Source organism: Cynocephalus volans, chromosome 12, assembly GCF_027409185.1.
Source record: "Cynocephalus volans isolate mCynVol1 chromosome 12, mCynVol1.pri, whole genome shotgun sequence".
NCBI lineage: Eukaryota > Metazoa > Chordata > Mammalia > Dermoptera > Cynocephalidae > Cynocephalus > Cynocephalus volans.
In genome coordinates this window covers 74420258-74446521 of record NC_084471.1, presented here as the reverse complement: position 1 = coordinate 74446521, position 26264 = coordinate 74420258, and the positions used below count along the sequence as shown (strand labels likewise).

General features: G+C 37.2%; 1 protein-coding gene across 1 annotated transcript in view; it reads right to left on the bottom strand.

Annotated features, from left to right (window-relative positions):
• Window positions 1-26264, bottom strand: part of NELL2 (neural EGFL like 2) — a 365095-nt gene that overhangs the window by 127683 nt on the left and 211148 nt on the right. Inside the window, exon 14 of the mRNA XM_063075314.1 lies at window positions 14144-14269. Coding sequence (XP_062931384.1) covers window positions 14144-14269 — 126 coding nt within the window. The remainder of the gene's footprint in view (window positions 1-14143; window positions 14270-26264) is intronic.

The following is a 26264-nucleotide window of genomic DNA, read 5'->3' as shown; positions in this document are numbered from 1 at the left end:
TATTTTTATAATGCTTTGGAAGATATTCAGCTTCTGCATTCTTTTATGTACAATCTTATCATATAACCCTACACCAACCAAGCAGATTAAAGAAAAAGGATGATGTAGATCCTTCCTTCCTTTCTCTTTATTCCTTCCTTCCTTCTTCGGTTATCCAGCATCTAAATCACCTCTCTGTTTTGGAAACATCATCTACTGTGTGAGTCTAGGTAGGAGACAGGGTGTCCTGCCCACTACGTGTAGGAAAAATGAAAAGTAAATAGTCAGGATCCCTCGGGGGGTACAGGATCTTGCCGAGCAGTGGAGTAAATATGCACGTGAGCCCAGGTGTTCTTTGGTTATTGTCTAATGTAATTGCGTATGTCTGCCCAGGTGTCCTGGGTTATCGGACTTAAGCATAAAGGATGAATGGTTCTGATCCATGGGCCCCCACCCCCGAGATGCCCTCAGGAGGCCATGGGGAGGCTGCCACTACTACTGCTGCTGCTGCTGCATCTGCTGTAAGCAGCCGCCACCGCCATTAGTGAGGAAGCTGAGGACTGAGCTTATGTCACCTCACCTGCCAACGGCTCCCGGGATCTTTCCCAATTGCCTAGCTTGTGGACCTGCATGTGAGGGGTCTGTGACCCAGTCTGTACAGTGGGTTTGAAGGGTCTGTGGGCCCTACCCCCTAGCCCAGACAATACAAATGGAAAACTTAGCGTAACTAATATAATGAAACATTTTGGCTTTAGTTATGAATTGTCTAGCCATACAATTGGTATAATCACTTAGCAGTACGATATGGAATCCAAAATAGGCAAGATTATTTCCCAACAACCTCCCGCCACTAGGCAAATACACAGCATTGCAACGTAAATTAAGACAACTATATGCTTCTCAGAAATTCTGAATGTAGATTGGGTGACTGGAAGGCAAAGACACAGAATCTATTTTCAGTGCTGTGTGCCCCCACACAGCATCCTGCAGCGGTCTCCAGTGGCAGTGGTGACATATCCTATGATTGCCCCATCCTGAGAAGACTGTTACAGCTTCAAAGACTTCAAAGATGCTTTGGTCTCTGCTCATCTTCCAGACTGCTCCTCAAGCTTGATAGGTATTCTTTGAGCCACCTACACCTTTCCAGGAAATCTCTTTAAGCTTAAGACAGCCAGAGTTTTTCCTATTACCTGCAATGAAAAGCCTTCACTACATACAAATTATATTTCCCCCCTGATTGCTAACAAACAGATTCAGAAAAGCTGGGAGTTGCCTGTGATTACAAGGGCAGTTGGTAGGCAGCTGCACAGAACTCTTACCACTAAGTGCTATCAGTTGTTTATCACACGTCTCATCAAATTTTGCATGGAAATGTGGAAGCAATTACTGCTAAAGGAAGGGTAATACTACTAGTTGTAATGCATTCAAAGAAAAGCTGAATAAAATCGAAAGCATCATTAATATAAGCCAAGCTAAAGCCTATAAACCTAGGCCCAACTCCTTTTGCAAAGGACTTACAAACAGCAACATAATCTCTTTCACTGATGTAGGGTTAAAGCAATTCATAACTAAAGCCCAAACATTTCATTATTCTAGTTATACTAAGTTTCTATTTGTATTGTCAGAGCTAGGGCTCAGACCCTTCAAACCCATTGTACAGACTGGGTCACAAACTCCTCACATGCCAGGCTGGGTCACAGACTCCTCACACGCAGGTCCGCAGTCTAGGTAATTGGGAAAGATCCCAGAAGCTGTTGGCAGATGAAACAAGCTCAGTCCTCAGTAGTAGCAGTAGCAGCAGCAGCCTCTCAGAGCATCACGGGGCCACTGGCAGCAACAGCTTCCAGCAGCAGTAGTGGCCTCCCCATGGCCCTCCCGGGGGCGGGGGGGCGCCGTGGATCAGAGCCACTTGTCCTTTATACTTAAGCCCATAACCCAGGACACCTGGGCACATATGCACAATTACATTAGACAATAACCAAGGAACACCTGGGCGCATGTGCATATGTACATCAAATGCTCAGCAAGATTATGAACATCTGAGGGGCCCTGACCATTTTCCTATATTTTCCCAACAACTGATTAACTCACAGTGAAATCTTGCAAACTGAATCTTAGGTGATATATTCCCTTGTGTGATTACATTTAATTTTTTGTTATATTCCATCACCTCCTTATAATCCATTTGACTGCTACCCACTTTTGGAAGATATTACATTTATCGAAGAAATAAGTAGCTTTAGTGGACTAAATATTTGTGTCTCCCTAAAACTTATATGCTGAAGCCCTAACCCCCAACATAGCTGTATTAGGAAATGGGACCTTTCAGGAAGTAATTATGTTAAATAAAGTCATATCAGTGGGCCCCTGATCTAATAGAATCGGTGTCCTTATAAGAAGAGGCACCAGAGAGCTTGCTCTCTTTATCTTTGCTTGCACCCACTGAAGAAAAGCCATGTGAGGACATATCAAGAAGGCAGCTGTCTACAAGTCACAATGAGAGCCTGCACCAGAAATTTAACTGCACTGAACCTTGATCTTGGACTTCTAGCCTTCAAAAAAGTGAGAAAATAAATTCCTGTTGTTCAAGCCACCCAAAATATAGTATTTTGTTATGACAGCCCAAGCAGACTAATACACTGGCCATTAAAAACCAAACAACATCCAGTATTTACTAGTTTTACCTCATGGATCACGTCTACTTTATTAACCAATTTTATGTGTTTATATTGGCCAACTAACTGATACTATAATATAATGGTATATATATTCTATTTGACTTTACTCTTTAAGGTTATTGTATTTAATTTTGAAAGAAAAACTAATACAGATGAATTCAAAATTTATTGGTGTCAATTGGTTCTTCTGGGGTTTATTGCAATGTGACTTGTGGATTTAGTAGGGACATGACTCATAAAGAAGCCAAACTTTTGACATCATTTCTACATTAAGATCTCCATGGCTTAAGATGATCATATTTATAATCATTTAATACTATAAATCATGGGTTACAAATTTAAAATCATCCAATTCATGGGTCACACTGATAAAGTAAATGGATGAGGCACACTGGCTGTAAGAGTTCTGGTGTTTATTCGAACATTAGTTTTCTTACTGGAACTGCTAAGTCTCAGTGACGGAAATGAGGACTGTGGTGAATTGAGAATTTCTAAGAGGGCTGCTACTGCTTCAGCTGTGGTTAATAGATGAGGTGCAACAATGCAGATCCAGAATTAATAGAGAACAATCTGAAAATCTGTCTGGAAATCCAGATTTCTATAATAAAATCTTTTGGCCGTTTAAGTGTTAAATCATGAAAATGCCTCAGAAGCCAAATAAGTTCCCACTGAGAGCCAACTGAGGCCCAGGCATCACTAATTTGTGTCTCAAATATAGCCATGCTGGCATGGAGCCTTTTTGAATTAAAGGGTCGTTCTCAACAGCTCTGCATTCTGAAGATCTATGACAGCAATGATTCTCCACCAACCACCTCAGTCTACAAATGAATTATTTTAATGGGGTTTTTTAATTACTGTCTGTCAACTTCCTTCATGTTATTAAGTCAGAATCTCTTTAAAAAAAGAAGGCAGATTAGAAACGTACTATTTTGTAATTTAATTTACTGTGTTTTGGGTAAACGCATAGTCATAGTCGGGGTTTTGTGTGTTTGCATTCAGTAGAAGCAGACTGGAAAAATGTTTTAAAAATAATGAGCACCCCTAACTTTTACAGCAAAACCACCTATGAGAAAAGCAACTCAAGTATTACAGTGAGAAATTTGGGCCTAAATATATACTGGATCTGCCTCTCCTTTAACTCTCCTTATAAACACCAGGCTTACTCCAGAATTATTGACTCTCCTCAATAATTAGAAAGGAAATGGGAACTGAAAATCATTTTTAATTCAATTTTCCAGAACTATACAAGGGTACTTCAAAAAGTTTAGGGAAAGATTCATATTATTTTTCAATTCTATTTTTCCATGAACTTTTTGAAGTACCCTCGTGTAATTCTAGACAATTCAATAGTGTTAGCTAATAATATCAGTGTATTGGTTTTCTATTGCTGTCATAACAAATTACTCTAAACTTGGTAGCTTGAAACAACATGCATTTACCTTATAGTTCCATAAGTCAGAAGTCCGACATAGGTCTACCAGGCTAAAATCAAAATGTACACAGCGACTACATTCCTTTCTGAAGTCTCTAGGGGTGAATCTGTTTCCTAGCCTTTTCCAGCTCTAGAAACTGTCTACATTCCTGATTATGGCCCCCTCTTCAGCTTCAAAGCCAGTATTGTTGCATCTCTCTGACCATTCTCCATAGTCATATCTCCCCCCTGACAACAACTGGGAAAGGTTCTTCTTTTTTAAGGACTCATGTAATTAGGTTGGGCCCACCTGGATAATCCAGTATAATCTTGTCATTTCAAGGTCCTTAATCTTAATCAGATCTGAAAAGTCCCTTTTGCCATGTAAAGCAACATATTCTCAGGTTCTGGGGATTAGGATTTGAACATCTGTGGGAGGCCATTATATTGCCGACCACAAATAGCAACTACACTAACAATTATTATTTATTGAGTACTTATTATGTTCCAGCTACTATGCTAATGACTTTGCATGCTTCATCTCATTTGATTCTAAAAACAGTATGTCAGGTATGCAATATCATTCCATTTTAAAGATGAAGAAACTGAGGCTCAGGGTTAGGTAAATTGCTCAAGAGCACAGCTAGCAGGCAGTAGAACAAGGACTCAAGTTTAAGAAACATGAGTGAGCTATTATCCATACAAGCTAAAATGCCACAAAATGTTCATGGAGAAAAGGGGGCCAGGGAGAAGGTTGTGATTTAATTTGGACAAACTGATGAGAGAGACTCTATGAACCTCTTAGCTCCTTCCTATCTTGTTTTCACTGTTGTTGTTTGTTGCTGTATTCTATCATATTTAATGAACATGTATATGAAGATCTATTTTTTAAAAATGCCTCCGGTAGTAACTTAATAGTTATGACTTCGTTCTAGAAAAATTCTAAAGTCAGTTCTCATTTTAGCCACACTGAAAATTTGCTTTCATAGAGTTCCAAGAATACCAACAAAGCATTCTGTTTTCTTTGAGATGAAACACCATATCACCTTGATTCTAGGCCCGCATTGACTCTTAGAAGTAACATCAATTTAATAAACAACTTTTCAGCAAAATTTTTAAAAAAGAAAAAGAACGTATAACAAAAACAAAATAAAGCACAAGCACTCGAATGCACACATCTTAATTAGAATGTGCACAGACTGACTGTAATGTTTCAGAAAACATAAAATGTGTCAGAATTTTCTACAGAACTTCCTAGGTTTGTAGCTTACAATTCCATTCACACTAAATTTGCTGTTATACAACAACCCATCCTTTTATACCAACTCTTTCTGCTTCTTGAAATGTCCTCTCACTTCTCTCACTTCTTCCTCTCCTGAAATGTCTGTTCATCCTTAAAAATCTGTTTCGATGTCACTTAGTTGGTAATGTCTGGCCATACCCAGGCCTCAGCCAGATTACTCCCTGTCTCCTATGGGCTCCCCACAGCTCTCCACACATTTCTTTATTACTGATTGTATGACTTCATACAGTAATAATCAATTTATACTTTTTCTATCTATTAAATCAAACAACTCCACCATTCACCCATACCAAAGCTTTGGTGTAAAGAAAAGTGAAAGAAATGTGTGATATCTTATAAGTTTTTCACAGTCGCTTGCACACAGTTATTACACAACACATTTTTACTACTCTAAGTCTCTCTGCTCTTATCCAGATTGAAGGACCTAGTGATCTTCTAACCATTAGACTATAGCAAAGGTAATAAGATGTCAGTTTTGTGGTTAGGTTACAAAAGATGGTGATTTCCATCCTGCTAGCAGGTTCTCTCTCTCCACCGGCTTTGATGAAGCAAGATGACACACTGAAAAGTCCCATGAGGCAAGGAATTGGCAACCTACAGTCAACTTGCCAGTGAGGAGTGGAGTCAGCCAACAACCACATAGGTGAGCTTAGAAATAAACCCTTGCCCAGTACTAGCTGACACCTTGATTGCAGCCTTGTGAGAGACCCTGAAGCAAAGCACCCAGCTATGCCATGCCCAGATTCCTGACCCACAGACGATGTAAGATAATAAATGTGTGTTGTTTTAAGCTGCTACATTTTGGGGTTATTTGTTATATACCAGTAGATAACTGTTATTCCCTTTGATAAAAGGATTTTGTTTAAGCAAGAGGAAACCACTTAAATACTATCCGAAGTTATATGAAGAAAGTACCAATCACAGACAGAAAGCGAAAGCACTATCCAAGTAGTCAGTATGGCTGAGCCTCCTACCAGCAAAGGCACACAGGAGGTACAAGGCTCCTGATCTGGAGAAGACACTCACCTGCAGAGCCCAAAACCCTGCAGAGGCACCCTGGCCGAGGAATTAAGAAAAGCAGCAAGACAAGGCGATGTCACCATACACCCACTGCAAGATCAGATCAGTAGCAGAACTGGAAAATTGATTCTGTTCCATGGAGCACTCAAACAGTGAGAAGGCACAAGGATGGTCAAACTTTCATCCTGGCTACCATGTCAAAGCCAGCAGTCAAGAAAGGAAATGAAAGGCATCTGTCGAGCTTCATCTTCAGGAATCCAGCCCTCCACAGGTGTCTGTTGCTAAGACACCACTATTATTACTTTCCTGGCATGTATAATCATTATATACCCCTATGTGAATTTTCAGCTCTATGCTTTTTATGTAAAAACCTTGAAATGTAACTCAAATAATACATCTATTTGGGACAAAGGTGAATTAGGGTTTACCGACTAACCAAGTCATAGTAGGTGAGGCTTGCTAATGAGGCAGTGCTCAGGTGTGCTTGCACAGGGTCATGCTCACGTGGACACACACCACCGGGTGCTCTGAAGATCAAACCATGGCCGTCTGAGCTGGAGGTCGAACACGGACATGACAGCTGCACCACAATGCTACATAAAGGCTCCAGCAAGCCTGGAAACTGCTATGCTGGAGCTGGTGTGCTTCCCCCACTCACTGACAGATTCAGAGAGCGCAGACTCCTTTCCAAGCTTTTCATCTTTAAAAAGGCAATTCAGCTCCCTGAGCCTTTGAGCCTGTTCCATTTTAAGCTGACTGCTAATTGTATGCGTGCACATATGTGTTTCAGAAAAGAGATAAGCACATTGCCCTGGCCTCCTCACTAACTGTGCAGACACGTCTCACTTCTGTTCTCTGCAAGTTTCCTAGATGTGATCTGAAGTTTTCTAAATATTAACCCTTCCTGGTAACCACAGTACACACTCTTGCAGAGACACTTTCTGGATTAAATATGCTTGGAAATAGCTTTTCATCGTCTATTCTTTGAGTCCTGGGGGTTGGTATTTTAATTTGCTTTTGTGATCATGTTTACATGTTCAAATTACTCAGTAACAACTACACAGTGTAATAATATCTGATGAACTATAAGAGATAAATGAGGCATCATTTTAGCTTTAAGGGGAATACTTTGAATTTAAAAATCTGATGCTGTCTGATTTTCATGTTTTAAAAAAGGCTAACATATATGCTACAATTTTATTATAGTTTGCTATGCTCTTCCCAGGGGAAGAGAATTTGGAGTGGCTGGTCACAAAAAATGTCTTTTCCAATAGTCATGGCAACTAGTGGCCAGATGGTAGGATTGTCTGATTGTCGACTGTGATTCTTTAGAAACGAAATCCACATAGAAGCAGCCGGGCTCATACAACCTGCCCTGCTTGAGAACTGACCAGACTCACTGATTCTTTAGAGATCCTATTCTCTACTCTGGGCAGCTTAGTATCCACAGGAGGGCCATGGATGCATCCATCTAGCCCCGGGGGAATCACAATCTAACTCTCATTCTCAAGAACAATGGAAACTTCCAGCCTTAGGAAGTACGACAAATCCTCCTAAGGAAGGAGTTTGTCTAACTTCCAGAGCAAGTGCTATTTAGTTACACCAGGGATTCCCTTTCTTTTTTTTAAGCTACTAGTACATTTGAGTAAACAATAATGTGTTGAGTCCATTACTCCAACAAAGCTATCTATTTTATGAAAATTAATGACTCAGTTTAAAAGAACCAGAGAAAAGTGCCCAGTTGGAAGAGTCCCAGAAAAAAGACATTTCCTCAGAGGATAGCTTATTTAATCATAATAGTAACAATAATAATAATAGCAGCTAAAATGTATCGAACATTTCTTCTGTGCTAGGGATATTGTAAAAGATAAAGCACTCAAGGCATTTTACAATTAAATCAACTTTGTTGATTTAGGATTTTTTATGAGGGCTGATATGCATATTTTTACTTCCTGTTCTTTTTCATTGTTGTCTCAGATCTGTACTACTTGTGGCCTCCTCTCTGTCACTGCCCCCAGTATTCTCACTTCCTTTACCATTTACATACCAGTAATTATCATGGATCATACACACACAATTAATTATCTGCCTTGTTCTGTAGTTGTGATTTTGATAAATCCATAGAGAGCTATTTTTAAATAGCTGATAATGAAGATACTGTCCATCCATACGATAAATTGTTGGCTTCAATATAAATGCTTTTGGGAAGCAGACAGAATAAACAAAAATACTGTTATTGCTGCCTTTTCAAAATATCATTTCTTTAAACACTTTAAGAAAATTATCTTTTCTGGTATTTAACAGAGAATTTCAAAAACACAATAAGGAGTGTGCGTGGGTTACAACTGGCTTAAAATCTTTGTTTCAGCTGTTCAGCAGTAAATTCCTTTCTGTAACCTTTTGTACCTGACAATAGCATCCAAGGCTCTTTTAAATGCTAGGGCATCAATAGTAATAAAGAAAAGCCAAAAAAAATAATGCCATCATAAAATTTATCACTCTGTCACCATCATCAGCAAATTAAAAAAGACTGACAAACAGGATGCTAGTGATAACTTTTAAAAAATCAGTGTTGGCCATATTAGAGAAAACGAAATAACCACAACAATCAGATCATAAAATGTAAGCACAAGGCGTATTCAATGCTATAAAAAGTCAAGTACTTTCAGGAACAAAACTCCTTGGGGAACACCAGACAAGGCTTTTTGTTTAACAACAAAAAATCAAGTATCTAATAGCATTCCTGTACTTAGACATTTTATGGACCTCCTGTGATATGTTACATGGACCAAAGCTAGCACCAGTAGGGTGTGGGATAACAGAGGCAGTAAAGTCAGTAGAAAGCGTATTAAGCAGGCATCAGGAGAGAGTAACTTCAAGGTGCCCCAAGAATCCTCTCTGCCACCTTGGCTGAGACCTGCAGTCTTACCACTGGAGATTCATTCCCTTAGTTTAACCTAAGATAGGGTTTTGCTAGGAGAAATGAGAGGAAAAAACTTAGTGGGGAGTGGTTGGGGCGTACTGAGAAGGAGTCCCTTTTGTGGCCAAAGGACATTAAGTACCATGAGAGAAGGCATCACTATAAAGGGCCTAAAGGAAAATTGAAGTGGAACTGGCAAAGTTTAAAAAAAAAAAAAAAAGTGTGCATCTTACAATTTTGATTGGGTGACTCTAAAGCAGGATTTCTCAACCTTGGCATTATTGACATTTTAGGCCACATAATTCTTTGTTGTGGGAGGCTGTCCTATGTCAGATGTCCTGGGCAAGATGAAGATTAATGACTCATTTGAAAAATAAGAAGAGAAAGTTCCAAGTTGAAAGGGTCCAGGGAAACAAGACATTTCCTCAAGAGGATAAATACTCTAATAATAATAATATTATAGAATGTTTAGCAGCATCCCTGGCCTCTACCTGACAGATGCAATTAGCAACCCCCTTCCCCCAACAGTTGCGATAACCAAAAATATCTTCAGACATTGTCAAATAACCTCTGGCAAGTGGGAAGGCAAAAGCACCTCTATTTAACAACCCCTCCCCTAAAGGATCAATCTACTCCCTAAACTGGACAAGAGCATCTTCCATCCCTTCCACCTGTCTACCCTTCCCGTTCTCCTGTCCCTACTCCAAAGAACTGCACAACAGTGGGAAGATTACAAGCTCATAGATACAAAAGAATCATAACTCCTTTTTTATTGTAATAATCAGAGTAGAGAAGTATATCAGGAAAACCTACAATGGGCCCCTCTTCATTCAGATCTTTCTCCTTTGATAATTCAAAAATTCTTGATTCCATCTTTATTTCTGAAATGTTTTATTCTTTGTCCATTACACAAGACTAGTTCCAAGAAGAGCTGCACAGTGAAACTCCAGATTTGCCCAGTTTAATTAATGCTTACATTAGTGAACCAAGAAAGCCATTAGTCCAGACAAGAAATCGATGAGCTCTGGTATGCATCAAAATCAAGTTATTTTTGTAGAGATCTTGAAGAATGGGCTTGGAACATCTTGGTCCATGTGATCCAAACCCTTTCCTTTTCCTTTTCTTTATCTTTTCTCTCCTTCTCTTCCCCCCCTTCCCTCCCTTCTTCCTTCCTTCCTTTCTTGCCTTCTTCCTTCCCTCCTTTTCTCCCCCCTCTCCTGACCTCTCTCTCTCTGTCTCTCTCTTTCCTTATAGGTATACCCTGTCTTTCTTCTACAAGAACAATAAAGGATGTAAAAAGCAGAGATATTATGAAGCATTAATTAGGAAAAATGTAACACGCTTGCTGGAAGGAAAATTATGTTAATGAGTTTAGAAGAACATAAACTGTTGTATCATTTGTGCAAATGGTGCAACTGAACCATTGTTGTAACTGTCATAGTAAGAGGCCCAGAAAATGTGATTTATATTTCTTCTACTAACTTCTGATTTAGGATTATTATAAGATCTGTAAGGAAAAAAAACCTCTTGGAGTTGAAGCTAATGAACTGAAATAATCTATGAGAAAGGCAGTTTAATTACTGAATGTTATAAATTAAATAATGTATTTCTACATAAAAAATTTGAATCTTTTCTCTTTATTTATTTTTGTATGTTCACCAATTAGACAAATGGTGATTAGTATGAGAGCTAAGAATAAGGAAGGAAGCTTATCTTCCAGCCCCCTTTGCATCTCACTGTGTGACCATGGGGACGTCAATTAATCTTTCTGAGCCCCACTCTCCTCATTTGTAAAAGTAAAGAGATTAAACTGATTATCTTTAAGAATTATTCTATCTCCAAAATTTTATGATCATGGGGAAAATCTAACTCAAATCATCTAAAAATGAAAGAAAAAAAAAGCATAATTCTACCAACTACAGAATGTAATTACTCTAGCATACCTAATTCCTATGCCAGAGCTACAGGGTTGTAAAAGCAAAAAGGCTTCTTTTATGTCAAAGCTTTTGACTATAAAGTGACATGTATTGCTCTTGGAATATTCTTTAAATTAGAATGTCTATGATTAACTTTCAGATGGGACAAACAACTCGGAGAGTCTGCTGGGTACAGGGCTGACAGGGTCAGTTGTTATGTTATGGCGGGGGCTCTTCAACATGAAAGAGGGGGAGGGGTACAGAAGCAAAACAAGTTTGGAACTCCAAGAGCTCAGCCACAAACCTCAGGGAATGGTTCTGCAGTGGTGTCTTCATATTTATTCTGGAAGGTCTTCTACTGCAAGTATGTGGGTAGCTGTTACTAAAATTCAGAGAAAATAAATCTCAATCTTTATCAGAGAAGTAAAATCCTACTCTGGTCTTATGGGAGCTCTTAAAAAGAATTGCCTTGTGACTCAATGCATCTAGGCTAAGCCCCATCAGAGGAGTCATTTCTTTGAGCCTTTTGTACAGACACTAATTTCAAAGAGTGTGTGTGTATGGGGGTGAACGGACCCAAAGAGGTAGAACTCAAACATTGATTTCCTTTACAGAAACCCTGAATATGTGTCAAATCCCCATGGCCTAACGTAAAGAAAAGTTTTAGTAATGATTATCTGACTGCAGACTACAAAATAAAATTCAATCATATTTTTTAAAAAATCCAACTTTGGTGTACAGATGTTAATTCTCAAATGTGTAGACCTAGTCATAGCAGACAGGACACTGAAGGGCAAGAAAGTCTCTCCTCTTTAACTGGAAGCATAGAAATAGTGGTGCTACCTGGAACTGCTAGTGCCTCATTAAGGAAATACATTCTGTCATCTCCCAGACCTTCAAATTCTTGGCTCTGGTTCCTTAGGCCCAAAAATCATAGCCTCAACAGCTTTTCTTAAAATGGTTTTGGACTTCCTCCGCATTTCTACAAGGGAATACTTCATTTCTATCATTAGATAGTTTCGAAACCTAAGAGAAAATCCTTCCTAAGTAGTCAAATGCAAACGGTAATTTGTGGAATTTTATTTGGAAGGAAAATACACTGGAAGAGGTAAAACCGCCGCAGAAGATTCTCTGTAATGTAGGAAAGCTAAACTACTCCTTGGACTTACATCCAACAGACAGACTCAGAATGGAAATGAATCTCTTGAAAATATCCTGCCCTCATTCAATACTAGACCAAATTATGTGTCATGTTCTCTTAAAATTTCTAACACTTTTTAAAAGAATAAAAGAAAAACAAAAATAATCACTTAAATATAAAAATGTACAAAGATCTTTTAAGTCTCTAATGCCCAAGAATCGGCAGACTCCTCAAAAATTGCTAGCACTCTTATTTTTAATGAGCATTTCTTCAAATAGCACTTTCTAAAATGCAGCAGTTTTATCCTAGCTAGTTTCTTTGTTAACCATTATATTGGAACTCAGGCCTAATGATATTACCAGTATTATAGTAAGCTGTGTATTCTAGTCTCCATCTATTTATTATGACTTGTTCTTTTATGCTCTCTTTATGTTGAAAAACATCTCTGTAGTCCTCCTTCGAGACACTCTGCCACACAATGTGATTAAATTTTGTGTAAAGAAAAAGTGCAGAATTGTTTTCATAATGTGGAAATGTGTAGGATGAACTGACAGAAAAAGTAAGAATTTGTAAATCCACTGACATCTCTTTATTAAATATCTTTTCTACTTCAGGATATCTTTGGTTATTCCCCATAGACTGAGAAGTCACTTGTCATTATTTTTTATTTCCATCATTTTGTTTTTAAATAAATATTATATTTGAATTTAGAGAAAGATCCTTCCCTTTGCTCTGATAAACAGAATATCAATTAGCACACAGTATGGACACTACAGTGAAGCCTCAAAGTGGACAGAGACATAAAGTGACATCTTTATTGTACATTCAAATATTTGCTAGGGAGTTAAAGTCTTTCCTTAGAAACATCTAGAGTCTCTTTCCCTGGAAACTTCTGAGTATTGTTTATACATCTATCTGATAAAGATTATAAAGTTGGAGGTAGAGTAAAAAGTGACAAGAACAACAGTAATAGGTACTCTCCAGTCTTATGATTCCATATTTTTTAAATGTTATTTTTACATTTCTTTTATTTAAGAGAAACAGAAATCCAAAAGAATGTCCTGTTTCACATCACATTTCCTCAAATCCCATAGTCTTCAAGCTACTCTTCTAGCATCATTTGTTTTTCCATATTCTACAGGTAGGAACCCATAAAATATGAAGGACATAGGTTGTATTACCCAGGGCCAACTTCAGACATTACTAACACTCAAGGTCTTCCCGAACAGGACTCTGGATGATAGCAAAGGAAGTGGTAATTCGTCAAACAAAAATAAGAAAACGTTTGATATAGTGCACAACGGCACTTTCCCTGAGGTATGAAGAAGCTCAATTCTCTTTAATATTTCCATTTCTTAGAACTCCAAGAATCTACTTCTGAAAAATATCCCATTATTTACATCATTATTCCTATATTCAAAAATCTAGTTTCATATAAAGCAAATATTATTTAAGGGTTGTTTCTCAGATTGGCTATAGTAATTCACACGTTTTGAGCATAAATATTGTTTATTACATATAATATTGATTTGGTTCTTTAGTTTTTCTTCATCTTCCTAACAAAGAATATGAAACTTACCCAGAGCAAGAAGGTATTCCTTTCTTTAGAACAGATTCAAAATTAACTATAAAATCAAGAAGATATGATTTTACTTCTGTTTTGTTGTGAGGAAGTTTTTATGGCATGCTCATTTAAAAAAATTAAAGTTAAAAGAAACTTTTAAAAGTAAACTTAAGGCATAGAGAGATTCTATTTCATAGATAGCCACCATTACCTGTACATGAATAATCATCAATTCTGATGTATCCAGTTCTGCAGATGCACATGAAAGAACCCGGGGTGTTGACACACATTGTATTCTCACGACAGTAATGGCGCCCTTCAGCACACTCATCAATGTCTGTGAAGAGAAAGTTGCACACAGAGGTCAACAGTGGCCAATATTCTAGAGTTTCTCTATAATTTTCTTTGGTAAGGAGAAGGGAATGGTTATTAATTGAATAGCATTTTTTTAAAAAGCATTCAAAATATCTCCCTTAATAGGAGTATTTAATGTTCAAATAACAGAAACCAGAAGAGTTTTTTTCCCAACAGCTCTTGCTGGAATTTCAAAGAGGTCTATTTCAACTTGCATCATTCTAAACATCTTTTGAAATTTTCGGTACATTCATCTACCTGTGTTTGATAAAATGAATCAGAATGCACAGATTGGGCTGCCTTAGCATCTCAAAATGTTCAATCACTGAGCCTATCAGATATTACTTTTTGATTCACTGGCTATTCTGTATACATGGAGAGACCCTGAAAGAGGTAAAGAAAGTATTCAATATACATCAGAGTTTAAATAACTTCACTTAAAGATATGAATCCAATAACATGTAGTTTATTAAAGATACAGCTACCCCAGAAAGTGTCTGAACAGAGATGAAATTACAATATAGAGATATAAATGAGAAGTTGTAAAATAAGATATCATATTGAAGATATTACATAGTAATTTATGCATCAAGTTTTGAGTGTAAAGACCTACTGATGCTAAGTCATAATAGGCACTAGTACTAATTGTGAAGAATGTAAATTTTGACAATAAAACTGTCCCTGTTTTATAGCACTTCTCTGCATGGAACATAAAGCATTTTACAGGTACTTTATCATTATGTAATACTCTTTTAAGGGCCTTAATGCATTGACCAGGCAGGGTATTTCTCGTCCAGAAGTCTGCTTTCTACAATCCTGTGATCAATCCACAAAGTAGCACTGTCCTCATTTGTACTGTTAACAGAAACAGGTCAACAATAGCAGATGGCTAGCAGACCCCCAACTACAGAGGCCATGTTATTCATATAATGCCAACTATGTTCTCAGTGCCAAAAGAGAGACTGTCAAAAGAAATAATCTCAGGAATGTATAGGGCTCTTGGCAATCATCTGAGCTAACTATGTATTTTACAGATGGAATAACTGAGGCCTACAGAGATTCAATTTTCCATTCAGTTTCATAGTCAACATAATACATCCCAAACCTCTTATCTTAACATTCAAAGTTTTTCCCAATTTGGTCCCTACTCTTCCAACTTTATATCCTATGACCTTACTCCCTTCTTGCCTCTCAGTGTCTGGCCACACTGAGCTTCTGATCATTCCTTGAATGGGCCACACTCTTCACACCTCCATGCCTTTGCATATGCTGTTTTCTCTACTCACAACTGCTTCTCCTGTTCTCTTTGACACCACTCCAGTGGATCTTGTCCACCAGTGGATTCATCCTTCAAGAATCTACTTAAACCTCCCTCCTGTGAAAACTTCCCCCAAAGTACCAAAATGCTCTGTATGCAGTGCTCCCTTGAGATTTTGTAAGTGGTTCCATAATAGATGCATCAGTTGTATTTTTATTAATTTTGGTAAGTTCCTTTCTCCCCAATACACCATATACTCTTCAAGAGTAGGATATATATATTAGAATTTTAAAATTTTGGTTGCCCATTATATTAATCTCGGGTGCTTTTAAAAAACACTGGTTCTTAGGCTAATTCCCAAAACCCTGGTAGAACATAGGCAATAATTTTTTTTTTTAATCTTCTCCATGATGAGTCTACTGCAGGAGTCAATAAAATTTTTCTTTAAAGAGACAGACAGTAAATATTTCAGGCTTTGGGTGCCATAGGCAGTACATAAATAAATGAGCCTGGCGGTGTTCCAATAAAACTTTATTTACAAAAATGGGCAGTCAGTCAGATTTGGCTCTCAGGCCATAGTTTGATGACTCTTGGGCTACTGCATAAACAGTGTTAAGAATCACTAAGTGTATCACTCATTCTTGTAACCACAATAACTCATAAGGTGTTGAGGATATTATGAGTCGGTAAATGCTACAGAATGAATGAATAAATGCTTCAAGACTAGTTTATAAAGATTTAAGAATGGCTCTCAGATTTTCTGACTTCTAGAATGATACTCTTCTCATGATAACGTGCTACTTCTAAATGTCTGCACTGGTCTTCAAGAAAGTATAACATTCAATTAGAGCCTAAAAATCAAACTACAAGCACTCTGGGAAATATGATGAAAACACATTCGTTGGGCTCTTAAGATCATAATGAGAATCATAATGAGAATCTTAAGATCATAATAATCACATGGGATTATTAATGTGCTCAGTCATCAACAGATGACATTAACCCAGCCCCTCTGATAGTGTGCTACAAAGAGGTGAAAGTTACTGAAAAAAGCCAGTGAATTAGGATTATTTCTGTTAATGTAACATTATTTACAGCCACAGGTAGTGGATAATTTGGTTTAGAAATATAAATAGGGTAAATTTGTGAGAGGGTAAGTTGGCCTTTTAAATAATATCTCTTACTGTTGTTCATTGTTGGTTCTACTTCCCAGAAGGTTGGGAGACACTGACCTGTCCAATTTTCTTTTCTAGATGTTTCATTTTTAAGCTATCATATGGTCAGAGAAAACTCAACATAGGGTCATAACGCAAAAACAAGGAGCCCATTCAATACGACACCTTTCAGGAACTTCAATAATTTGGATCACATAGACATATTAGATTTATGACCAAGAGATATGAAGTGTCAGGCCCACCACTTGGAGCAGTGTTGTGAGAGAGGAAAGTAAAATACCAAAAAAAATACCATCGTAACACTGTAAACCTAATTGTCACTTGTCTTTTTTGATTTCTCATGCCCTATCTTCAGACAAAGAACTCCCCAAAGAACTGCACTTACATACGTACTAAAATTGCGAAGTTACATAAATGTCATTTCCATTTCCATGTACAGATACTCACAGGAACAAAAATGGCATGACTTAAAAAGTAAACTAGTGGAAAATCATGCTCAGATTTAGTCCAGAGTGTATTTTAGGTCCAAATCACAATTCAAAAACTTAATGAGTCAAATTCTCACAATTCAATTCAATTAGCTACAAATTTATCGAGTGTCCTCTATGTACAAAGGGCACTTTACTGGGTTTTTGGTCAGATATTGATGGCCCTGTGGGGTAGAATGACAACCAAAGGTGGATAGTACCAGGGATAGACTTTGTCTCAATAGAACTATCTGCTAAGCAGAAAGAACTGCACAAATGTGAATAAGCTGCCAAATGGAAACATTTAAACAAGTACTGTAAAGACATGCTGTCAAGATTCAAGCAAAGAGTACATTGCGGGACCACGTGGCCCTTAACATCCCTTCCAAACTTAGTACAAAGACAGTTAAAGTATAGACTCTGCCTTAAAAGGGATTACAATTCAGGAAATGGATGATGATGATCTACGTTTTAAGCCAGAATTTCACAAGCTGCATTCTAGAGAGCAATATCTAGAAGAAAGGTTCATGGTTCCTTGAAAACAAAGTATTGCGTGGTCAAGTAAGTTTCAGGACCACCATATACTATAGTTCTCCCTATTCCCCTCCTAAAAATTCACAATTTACACTAGCAAATTACAAGCTCTGAGATATCTAGTTGTTTTTTTTTGAAATCTTCATTCATTTATTCAATAAGTCTGCAATGGACATGCATTATGTTCCAAGTACTGCATAAGGCAACAAAGACAGACTCTAGCTGAAGAAAATAACGCATAAATGATAATGTTACGAAGCCATGCATACTATGTAACAGAAACATATACAATATGAATTGACTAGGGAGCAACCAATTAAAAAAAAAATAAACACAGTGCTTGTTTTTCTGAATACCTGTTAATGCAAAATGCATTCAGAAATTCATACCTAGTGATAACAATAATTTTATAACTCTGCCCTTCCCCTAACATGAAGGGCTGATAATGAAGTTAAGAAGCCAGGATATATTTACATGAATAACATCGTGAGGTCCTACATGCTATTTGCTCCCCCCCCAAATAAAACCCCTATAAGAGCTGATATTCAGAGGAAGGTTGATGACTAAGGTCAGAGGCAATCAACGAAACTTTAATGGTGTGTATGGCAGAACTTGAAATAGATTTTGTAGAAGAGGTAGGCTTAAAATGAAAGACTTACACAATGTTGGAAGGGCTGCCATAGTAAAGAGTTTCCTGCATGAGGTGTTCAAAGACAGGAGGGAGTAGTGCCGAGGCTTAAATCTAGGGTAGGTAGCAGAGGTAGCAAAAACACTAAATGTTGAGGAACAATGAACAATTGGTTTGATTGGAGTCTATGCAGGAAAACAATGAAAATACAGTTATGGGATAGGAGACATAATGTGAATGCACTTAAATGTCCAACAAATATAAAGAAGACACCTTTTTTGCAATAATATGAAGACATCAAGAATTTGGAGGAAGTGAGTAGAGAGGTGACATAGACAAATAAATCTCACAAGAGTTAGCAAAATGATACAACGAGGAGTTGATAAGAGAGGTGCAATCAAGATTAGACGATCTTTTATGATTTAATAAAAGTCTGAATCCTACGTGGTTATTAAATCTAAAATAACCTTCCCAGCCTATTTCTCCATATTTCTTATCAGTATCTGAAAATATTCAATTAAGTTATCTGTTAGCATATCAGCTATTTATCTATTTCCATTGGAGTATAAGATTCAGGAGGGTAGAAAGCTTGTCCAGAACAATGGCTGGCCCTGGCCCAATATCTGTTGAATGGATCAACAAATCTTTTCATGGCTTTTACTCTGAAAAGACCAAAGGGAAAGTATCGTCATTCATGTTGGTCTCACATGAAGCTCAACTTGACAGAGTGAATCCACTGCCTTCCTAGTACACTGCCTGAACATTTACTTATGCACAGACATTTTGTACGAATAGCGAACATAAACCATCCTGGTGAAACAATCATGTATAGTGGAGGAACATTGGGCTGGGAATGAAGAAGCCTGAATACTGGTCTGGGCTCTGTTACAAACCTGACAGGCATGTCATCTCTCTGGACCTTAATTTCATCGTCAAAGGATAATTCAAGTCATTACCAGCCTTCAAACTTTGCAATTCTAAAAAACAAATACGGTCTATATGGTTACAGAGGTCTCTGATTCTCCAGATATTGCAAGATATACAGTCATATTCGCCCAAACTTAAAAAGCAGAAGTAAACTGTTTTTCTTATACTTGAACAACTTCCTTTGCCCCAGGATAATTCAAGCTGGTCTATTTTAGAAACAGGAATTTATAAATTCCCTTTTATCCTATCTGAAAGCTGAGGCCGACTTGGTAATGATTCAGTCATAGATTTTTAGATCTGAGAGTAACTTTAGAAATCATCTAACCTAACCTCAGTAATTTCATTGAAGAAACGGAGGCACAGAGAAGCCAGAGACAAATTAGAGGGTGGCAGGGATCAGATCACAAAGCTTTTGTGAGCAACATTAAACAATCTGGACTTTGTCCTATGTGAAATGGCAGAAGTTTTAGAAGAAGGTTTGAATTGAATTAGATCTGTTTTCAGAAGATCCCTGTAGCACAAGATTACACGGTTAATGAGTGACAGTCATAATGAGAATAACATTTCCAAATTGCAGCTCTAAAATTAATGTTCCTTTTGGCTTATGGACTCATCTGCTGACTAAACTCAGAGGCAGTGGTCACTCAGACATAATGCCCCTCTCCTGTGTACTTCTGCCACACCACGAGCTACCCCCACCTTATAAATTGGATGTCACTGATGCTATTTTATAAAAAGCATGGTGTACTTCTAAGGCTAGAGAATTTATCTCAATTTTACCCTGTAAAAGGATTATATTAGCATGTTAATGAATACCAATGCCTTCTTGCTCAGCCAATAAAATCTTGAAGTCATGTGGCTCAACTGCAAAGGCTCCACATATTGAAGAATAACACAGATTGGTATGGGTTATTGCTAAGTCTTGGCTCACCAGCTGTGAAATACTGGCTGGACAAAGTTGGCGAAGACATCAATAACTTAATTCACAAACTGGGAAAAAGGCTAAGTTCTGAGAAGTGTAATTCTGGAAAGAGATTTGAGAGTAACATTTGGGAAGATATGAGAATTTTTAAAAATACAAAATTTGCAAGTATAAGTAAGCTGCTCAATAGAAAATCAGTAAAGAATAAATTAAAATGTCACTTACAAATAAGCTAACATTGAAAGAAATTGCCAGCAATCATGTGCTTTAATGTCAGTGGTATTAATGAGTTTGGTTACCAAATATTAATTTTTATGTATTAAAAACTATATCTACCTGAATGTATGATTGAAACGTATGACTAAAACATATGATTTTTTTGACATCTCAAAATAATGGTCACAAATTTGATTCATTCTTTTTTTAAATTCATTCCTTGTAAATTGCATGGTAAATTTGTCAAGAAGAGTGAAAGCTCCAGCATTATATCAGATTTCTTGCTGCTCTTGATAGAATATATTATTCTTAGCTTTTGGACTCCTGAATTAAAGAAATAGAGAGAAAGAGACATGCAGTAGGAAAATTTGAGACAGGGCTGAGAGTGTATCATAAAATAATATCTATGGGGAAAGGTGAGAGAATTTGGAATATTATGGAGTAAGGAAACAAAAGCATGTGTAGTTTATCCATGAAATATTTACTGAATTCCTACTATATCCAAGGTACTAACTTAGATTCCAATGACATAGCCTCAAATAAGACAGATGCAGTATCTGTCCTTGCAGAGCTTATAGTCTTTCTAATAAAAGAGACAAATAATAATAATAATAAGTGCAATGGGAGTTTGATAAAGATAGTGCCATCTAGAAAACAAAGTGAGGGCCCCAAACCTAGTCTTGCAGACAAGGAGAATGTGACATCTAAGCATAGGACTAAAGGAGAGGTAGAGTTAGCCAGATAAGAGGGCAAAGAGGAGAGCATTTCAAACAAGGGAACTGTGTGAAAATGTGAAAAATTGAGAGAATTTGATATGCTTAAAACATAGGAAAGCATTCAATGTGGCTAATAAAGTAAGCAAGAACTATTTTGTGTGGAGGCCTTGCAAACCATGTGAGAGTCTGACGTTATCCTATGATCAATGGAAATCCACTGAAATTGTTTTAATCAGTTTTAAGTATATTATATGCACACATGGTATAAAATTTAAAGGAGGCAACAGTGTACAATGACAGTAAATCCGACCCTCGGCCACTAACTTCTCCCATTCCTAAGCCCCGAGAAGCTCAACATTATCAATTTTTTTGTGAAACCTTCTAGAGATATTCTATTCCTACAGAAGCATATGCACTGGTGTGTGTGTGTGTGTGTGTGTGTGTGTGTGTGTGTGTGTGTGTGTGTGTGTGTGTGTGTGTGTGTGTATGAGAGAGAGAGAGAGAGAGAGAGAGATGATACGAATCACTAAGCAAGATCTTTTTAATCACAGAGTAGAGTATAGATTAGAGAAGAATAAAACTGGAAGCTAGGAGGAAACTCACTTAGTTTTAGTTCTTGTGTCTATGACAGCATAATATAAAGGAAGAGTGGCAGATTAAACAAAAATACATGAGATATAAAATTGCCTGAACCCTGGGACTGTCCTGGAAGCTCACAGACTAAGGAGGGAAGCTTTTGAGGGTAACATTCTCTTTTTTTAACTGAACAGCTGGGTGGGTCTTTACTGTGGGAAACTGGAGGAATGCATTTGGGTTACAGAGGGCAGGTTTTAGATATCTTGAATTTGAGGTGCTTATAATGTATTCAAGAAAAAATGTCCAAGAGGCAGTGAGATATGTGGGTCTAGAGCTGACTCAGGACAGAGGACTGGCTGAAGATCAAGATTTGGGAATCATTAGCACAGAGAAGGTAATTAAAGCCATGGTGTTAGACAGCATCACTCAGAGGAAGGTTCAGAATGAGGAGAAAAAAAATTAAAATGGAGCCCTGGGGAATGTGAACACTTAAGGGGCAAGTAAAAAGAAGAGACTGGGAAATACTGCTCAGAGAGGTAGAAGCAAAACTAGAAGGGTGTTGGAGGAGGACAAATGTCAAAATAGTGTCCAGCCATCACCTTGGAACACACCTTCTATATTTGCGGAAATCCTGTCTCCTCAAGATAGAAGTTACAATTTAAATTTGTAAAATTTGTCCTTAGAAGTGAGGACATAGATGTGTGACCTAGGACTGCCAATCAGGGGCACTCCTGCAAAAATTCAATTTAGAAGAGAATTTCATGACCAAGCAAGGTTGTGAAATCTTCTAGCAAGCATGGTGGAAAAGGCGGAAAAGGTGGAAAAGGCATTCAGCACTTAGGGTGGTAGTAGTGGCATGGCTTCTGGTGAAAGTCATCAGCTAAAAGCATGCAATATTTATGTGAGTTGTGTGTTCACACCCAGAGGCAGAGATAGTGGGATTTGTACCCAGATGTGATAGGTGTTGTCTCGGCTGAATAACATGTAAATCTGTCCTTCAGTGCTCTAACATATATTGTAAGCTACCTAACATCCTTCATATATTTCTTTTCTGCTTAAACTGCTAGAGTAGATTCTGTGGTTTGCAACTGAGAGCCCTGATCAGTACAGTCTAGTATCGTGAAGACAGGGTAAATAAGTGTTGGAAGGAGGGGGTGATCATTAGAATTAAATTGCTGCCTAAAGGTTAAGCAAGATACAGACTGAAAGGTGTCTGATTTAGTAATATAGAAGTTATCGATGACCTTGGTGAGAGTAGTTTGGAAGGGATATAGGATGAAAAATCTACACTGAAGTGAGTTAAGGAGAGTAGCTGACATGAAGAAATGGAGACAGTGCGAACAGATCATGACTTTAAGAAACCTAGCTATAAATAGAAAGAAGGTCAATAATACAAAATCTAGAAGAGGGTGAAGGGAGAAACTAAGCATATTTAAATGCTGATAAGGAGCAGAAAGAAAGAAATTAAAAATCTAGTTTCAGGGGTAATGTATGGAGCAACTTGCTTCTGAAGACAGGAATAGGTAAGATTCAGTTCTCATAGGGACCCATCACTCCTAGCAGGTGGGGTTTCCATCCCACTGAAACTAAGGAGAAGGAAGAAAGAGTTGGGGTAAAGCACGTGGGTTTATGAAATGGTGGCAGGAGGATGAGGAAGTTACTATCAGTTTCTGTTTTGGTGGTAAAGAAGTTGTCTGCTGAGAATGATTGGGCAGAGCCAAAGATTCTAGGGTGATGTCAAAGGTTTGAAATAACCACTATGGGAAATGAAAGGAAAGTGAGCTGGGATGCACAGTAAAATTACCAAGCAGAGTACAGGGCCCAGCCAGGGTTGATAAGCATAAACATACACTTTTTATAGACTGGCACTTTTATAACACTTTGCTTTTTACAGAGCGTGTTTATATGCATTATATGTTAATTCTCACAATAACTCTGTAACAGACAGTGATCCGTTTTCACAGCCAAGGAACCTTGGTGGAGTTGAGAAGTTTCCCAAATATCTTATAAGTTAGTGTTTGGCAAATCTAGAGTAGAATCATTTATTATTACCCACTGTTCTTCCACAATCTGGTCCCTATCTTTGCAGTTTACTCTACTGACATTCCTGGCTATAAGCCTTCTGTCGCAGAAAAACTCCAAGACATGTCTTGCTCTTTCTTTTTGCTTACTCTTCTCTGTCGATCTAAATTGGGTCCACAATTCAGGCCCAGATTCCTCCACAGTATCTTCCCTAACCTCTTTGGCCATAGGGATTCCATCTGTCTCTGCTACTGCACTTTTTGTCTGTGCTTATTCATGGCTAGTTAGTAGCTGTCTCGACTGAATCCAACTTGCTTGAAATTAAGGAACAGACTCATTTGAATGATTGCCTTGTCGTGTTGCATTTGAAAGTCTACCAAGTTAAATAGCATTCTTTCCGAGAAGGCAGATTATTATTTTTAAATGTTAAAAATTAATTTAACAAATATATATTTATTTTGCCAGAAAACAAGGATTTCAGTCATAGTGATATCTAAAGTACTACCCATTCAGAGTTAATAGATTAATCGAAACATTACATCAGTGCTTTCGTGAAAGATATGGAGCCACTCCAATTCCCAATTGCTTGTTTATACTTAAATTGCTGACTAAATTGCACTGCTAAATTTGACAACCTTAATCAATGTTTAATGTTGATTAGGAAGTAGGACCTCACAACAACTCAGTATACACAACCATATATATTTACAATTCCTGTCTATCTCTTTACCATCCCATTTTTGTGTAAGGATATGAACAATTTAAAACATCTATTTTGGAGCACATCCTTCATATCAAAGAAAGATTACTTGGAGGACATTTAAAATGGAATTAAAGCTTTTTTTTTTTAATGTAAAGTAAAAACTAAAATCTTAGGTACTATTAAAATCCCAGGGATGTATTTTTATAGCATATCACTGAATAAGAGATGCAATTTAGAACAATAACATCCCTGCCTCTTCACCAACACTTCACATTCATTAAAGACAACAGCAATTTTCTGTTTCTTGTGTCAAAACACATGGGGCACTTCTTGCTGTGGAAAAGTCATTGGCTCAAACAAGCCAGGACCTTCTCCATTACCTAACTCAAATTTCTCTCTCTTCTCTGTCACATTCATTTAACCTAACTGCTTCCCACAATCCATGGTTATTATTGTCTCCTAAAAAGTACTCCTATTACTATTCATTATATTAATAATGAAACTAATATCTACCCCATTGTCTGTGCTTTGACCATATCATTTCATTTTTCTTCATAGCATCACGTTTTCACAACAGATCCCAAATATAATCTCAGCACCATTAAATCAAAGTTAAATTTGTTTTATCTGTGCAATCCTTACACATTTCTAGGTATACTGTTTTCCTGCCATTAACCATGCCTAAGCTTCTGTCTCCTATCTCCAAGCCTTTTTTCAGATGTCCTTGATGCACATGATTGATAACCTTATTTTGTATTGGAGCTGGTTGGTCTTTCTGAAAATTAATGAATAGATAAAGAGAGAAAGAAAATTGTAAAAGGAATGCTATAGCTGTGTTTCATTTCAAGCAAGCAATTGTTAATTGACTTCAGCACTTTGAACAAATATAAATTGAGCATGTGACTTGGATTATTTGGAAGGCAAGATAAAGCTGATATTTATAATTTATTCTCTGTGCATACCTGACCTTATACTTGATGGAGTTGCAAAAAGACTTTTTATAACAAGGAAATTTTTAAAAATTGCTAATCATGTGATGCTTTACATGTTACTTCAAACGAATTCTTTTCCACAAAGGCAGTTTTTTAAAAACAATTTGCATTACTCTAATGAAAAAATGATAATGAATGGATGCTTCACGTAAGACACCTGCAACTGATTTGTTTAAAACAAATTGCTTAATTCTAAGCAGACATTTTCTAATATGTATTGTTTTTAATAAACAACTATATGCATATGTAATTATCAAGTATTTTAACCTTCTATTCACTAGCAGAAAAACATGAATCCACGCTGCTACATTTAACGATTTGTCATATAATTTGCAAAATGGGAACAAATTATACATATTCAATATCCAAGAACTGGTGAGAATATTATTCAGACCAGAAAAAAATTTAGCATGAAGTAGTTTGGTTCTGGAAACAATCCATGGCAACTGAGTTATTGAAGCAACTGAAGTTCTCATTGCAACTGGCTTCAAATATAAGAAAATGTCATCATACGAACTCTAAGAACACTGTTGCCTCAAGTTTCCAACAAAATAACGGCATAATATTTTAGCTCCAAAAAAAAATTCATGTTGCATGAATTGACTGGCACACTGGCAATAATAAATATATGAGGAAAATACAAGTTTAATGACACACTTTTACCAACGACTCATTTTTCTAGAAGGTATTTTCACATTCTTAGTCTTATTTTACCTCTGCTTCTCCACCGTTCTTCTCTATTTAACAGATTAGGAGACTGAGGCTCAGAGATGTTAACTGATTTGCACAAGTTCACACAGTTAGTAAACAGCAGAGATAATAATTAAATCCAAGTCTTGTAC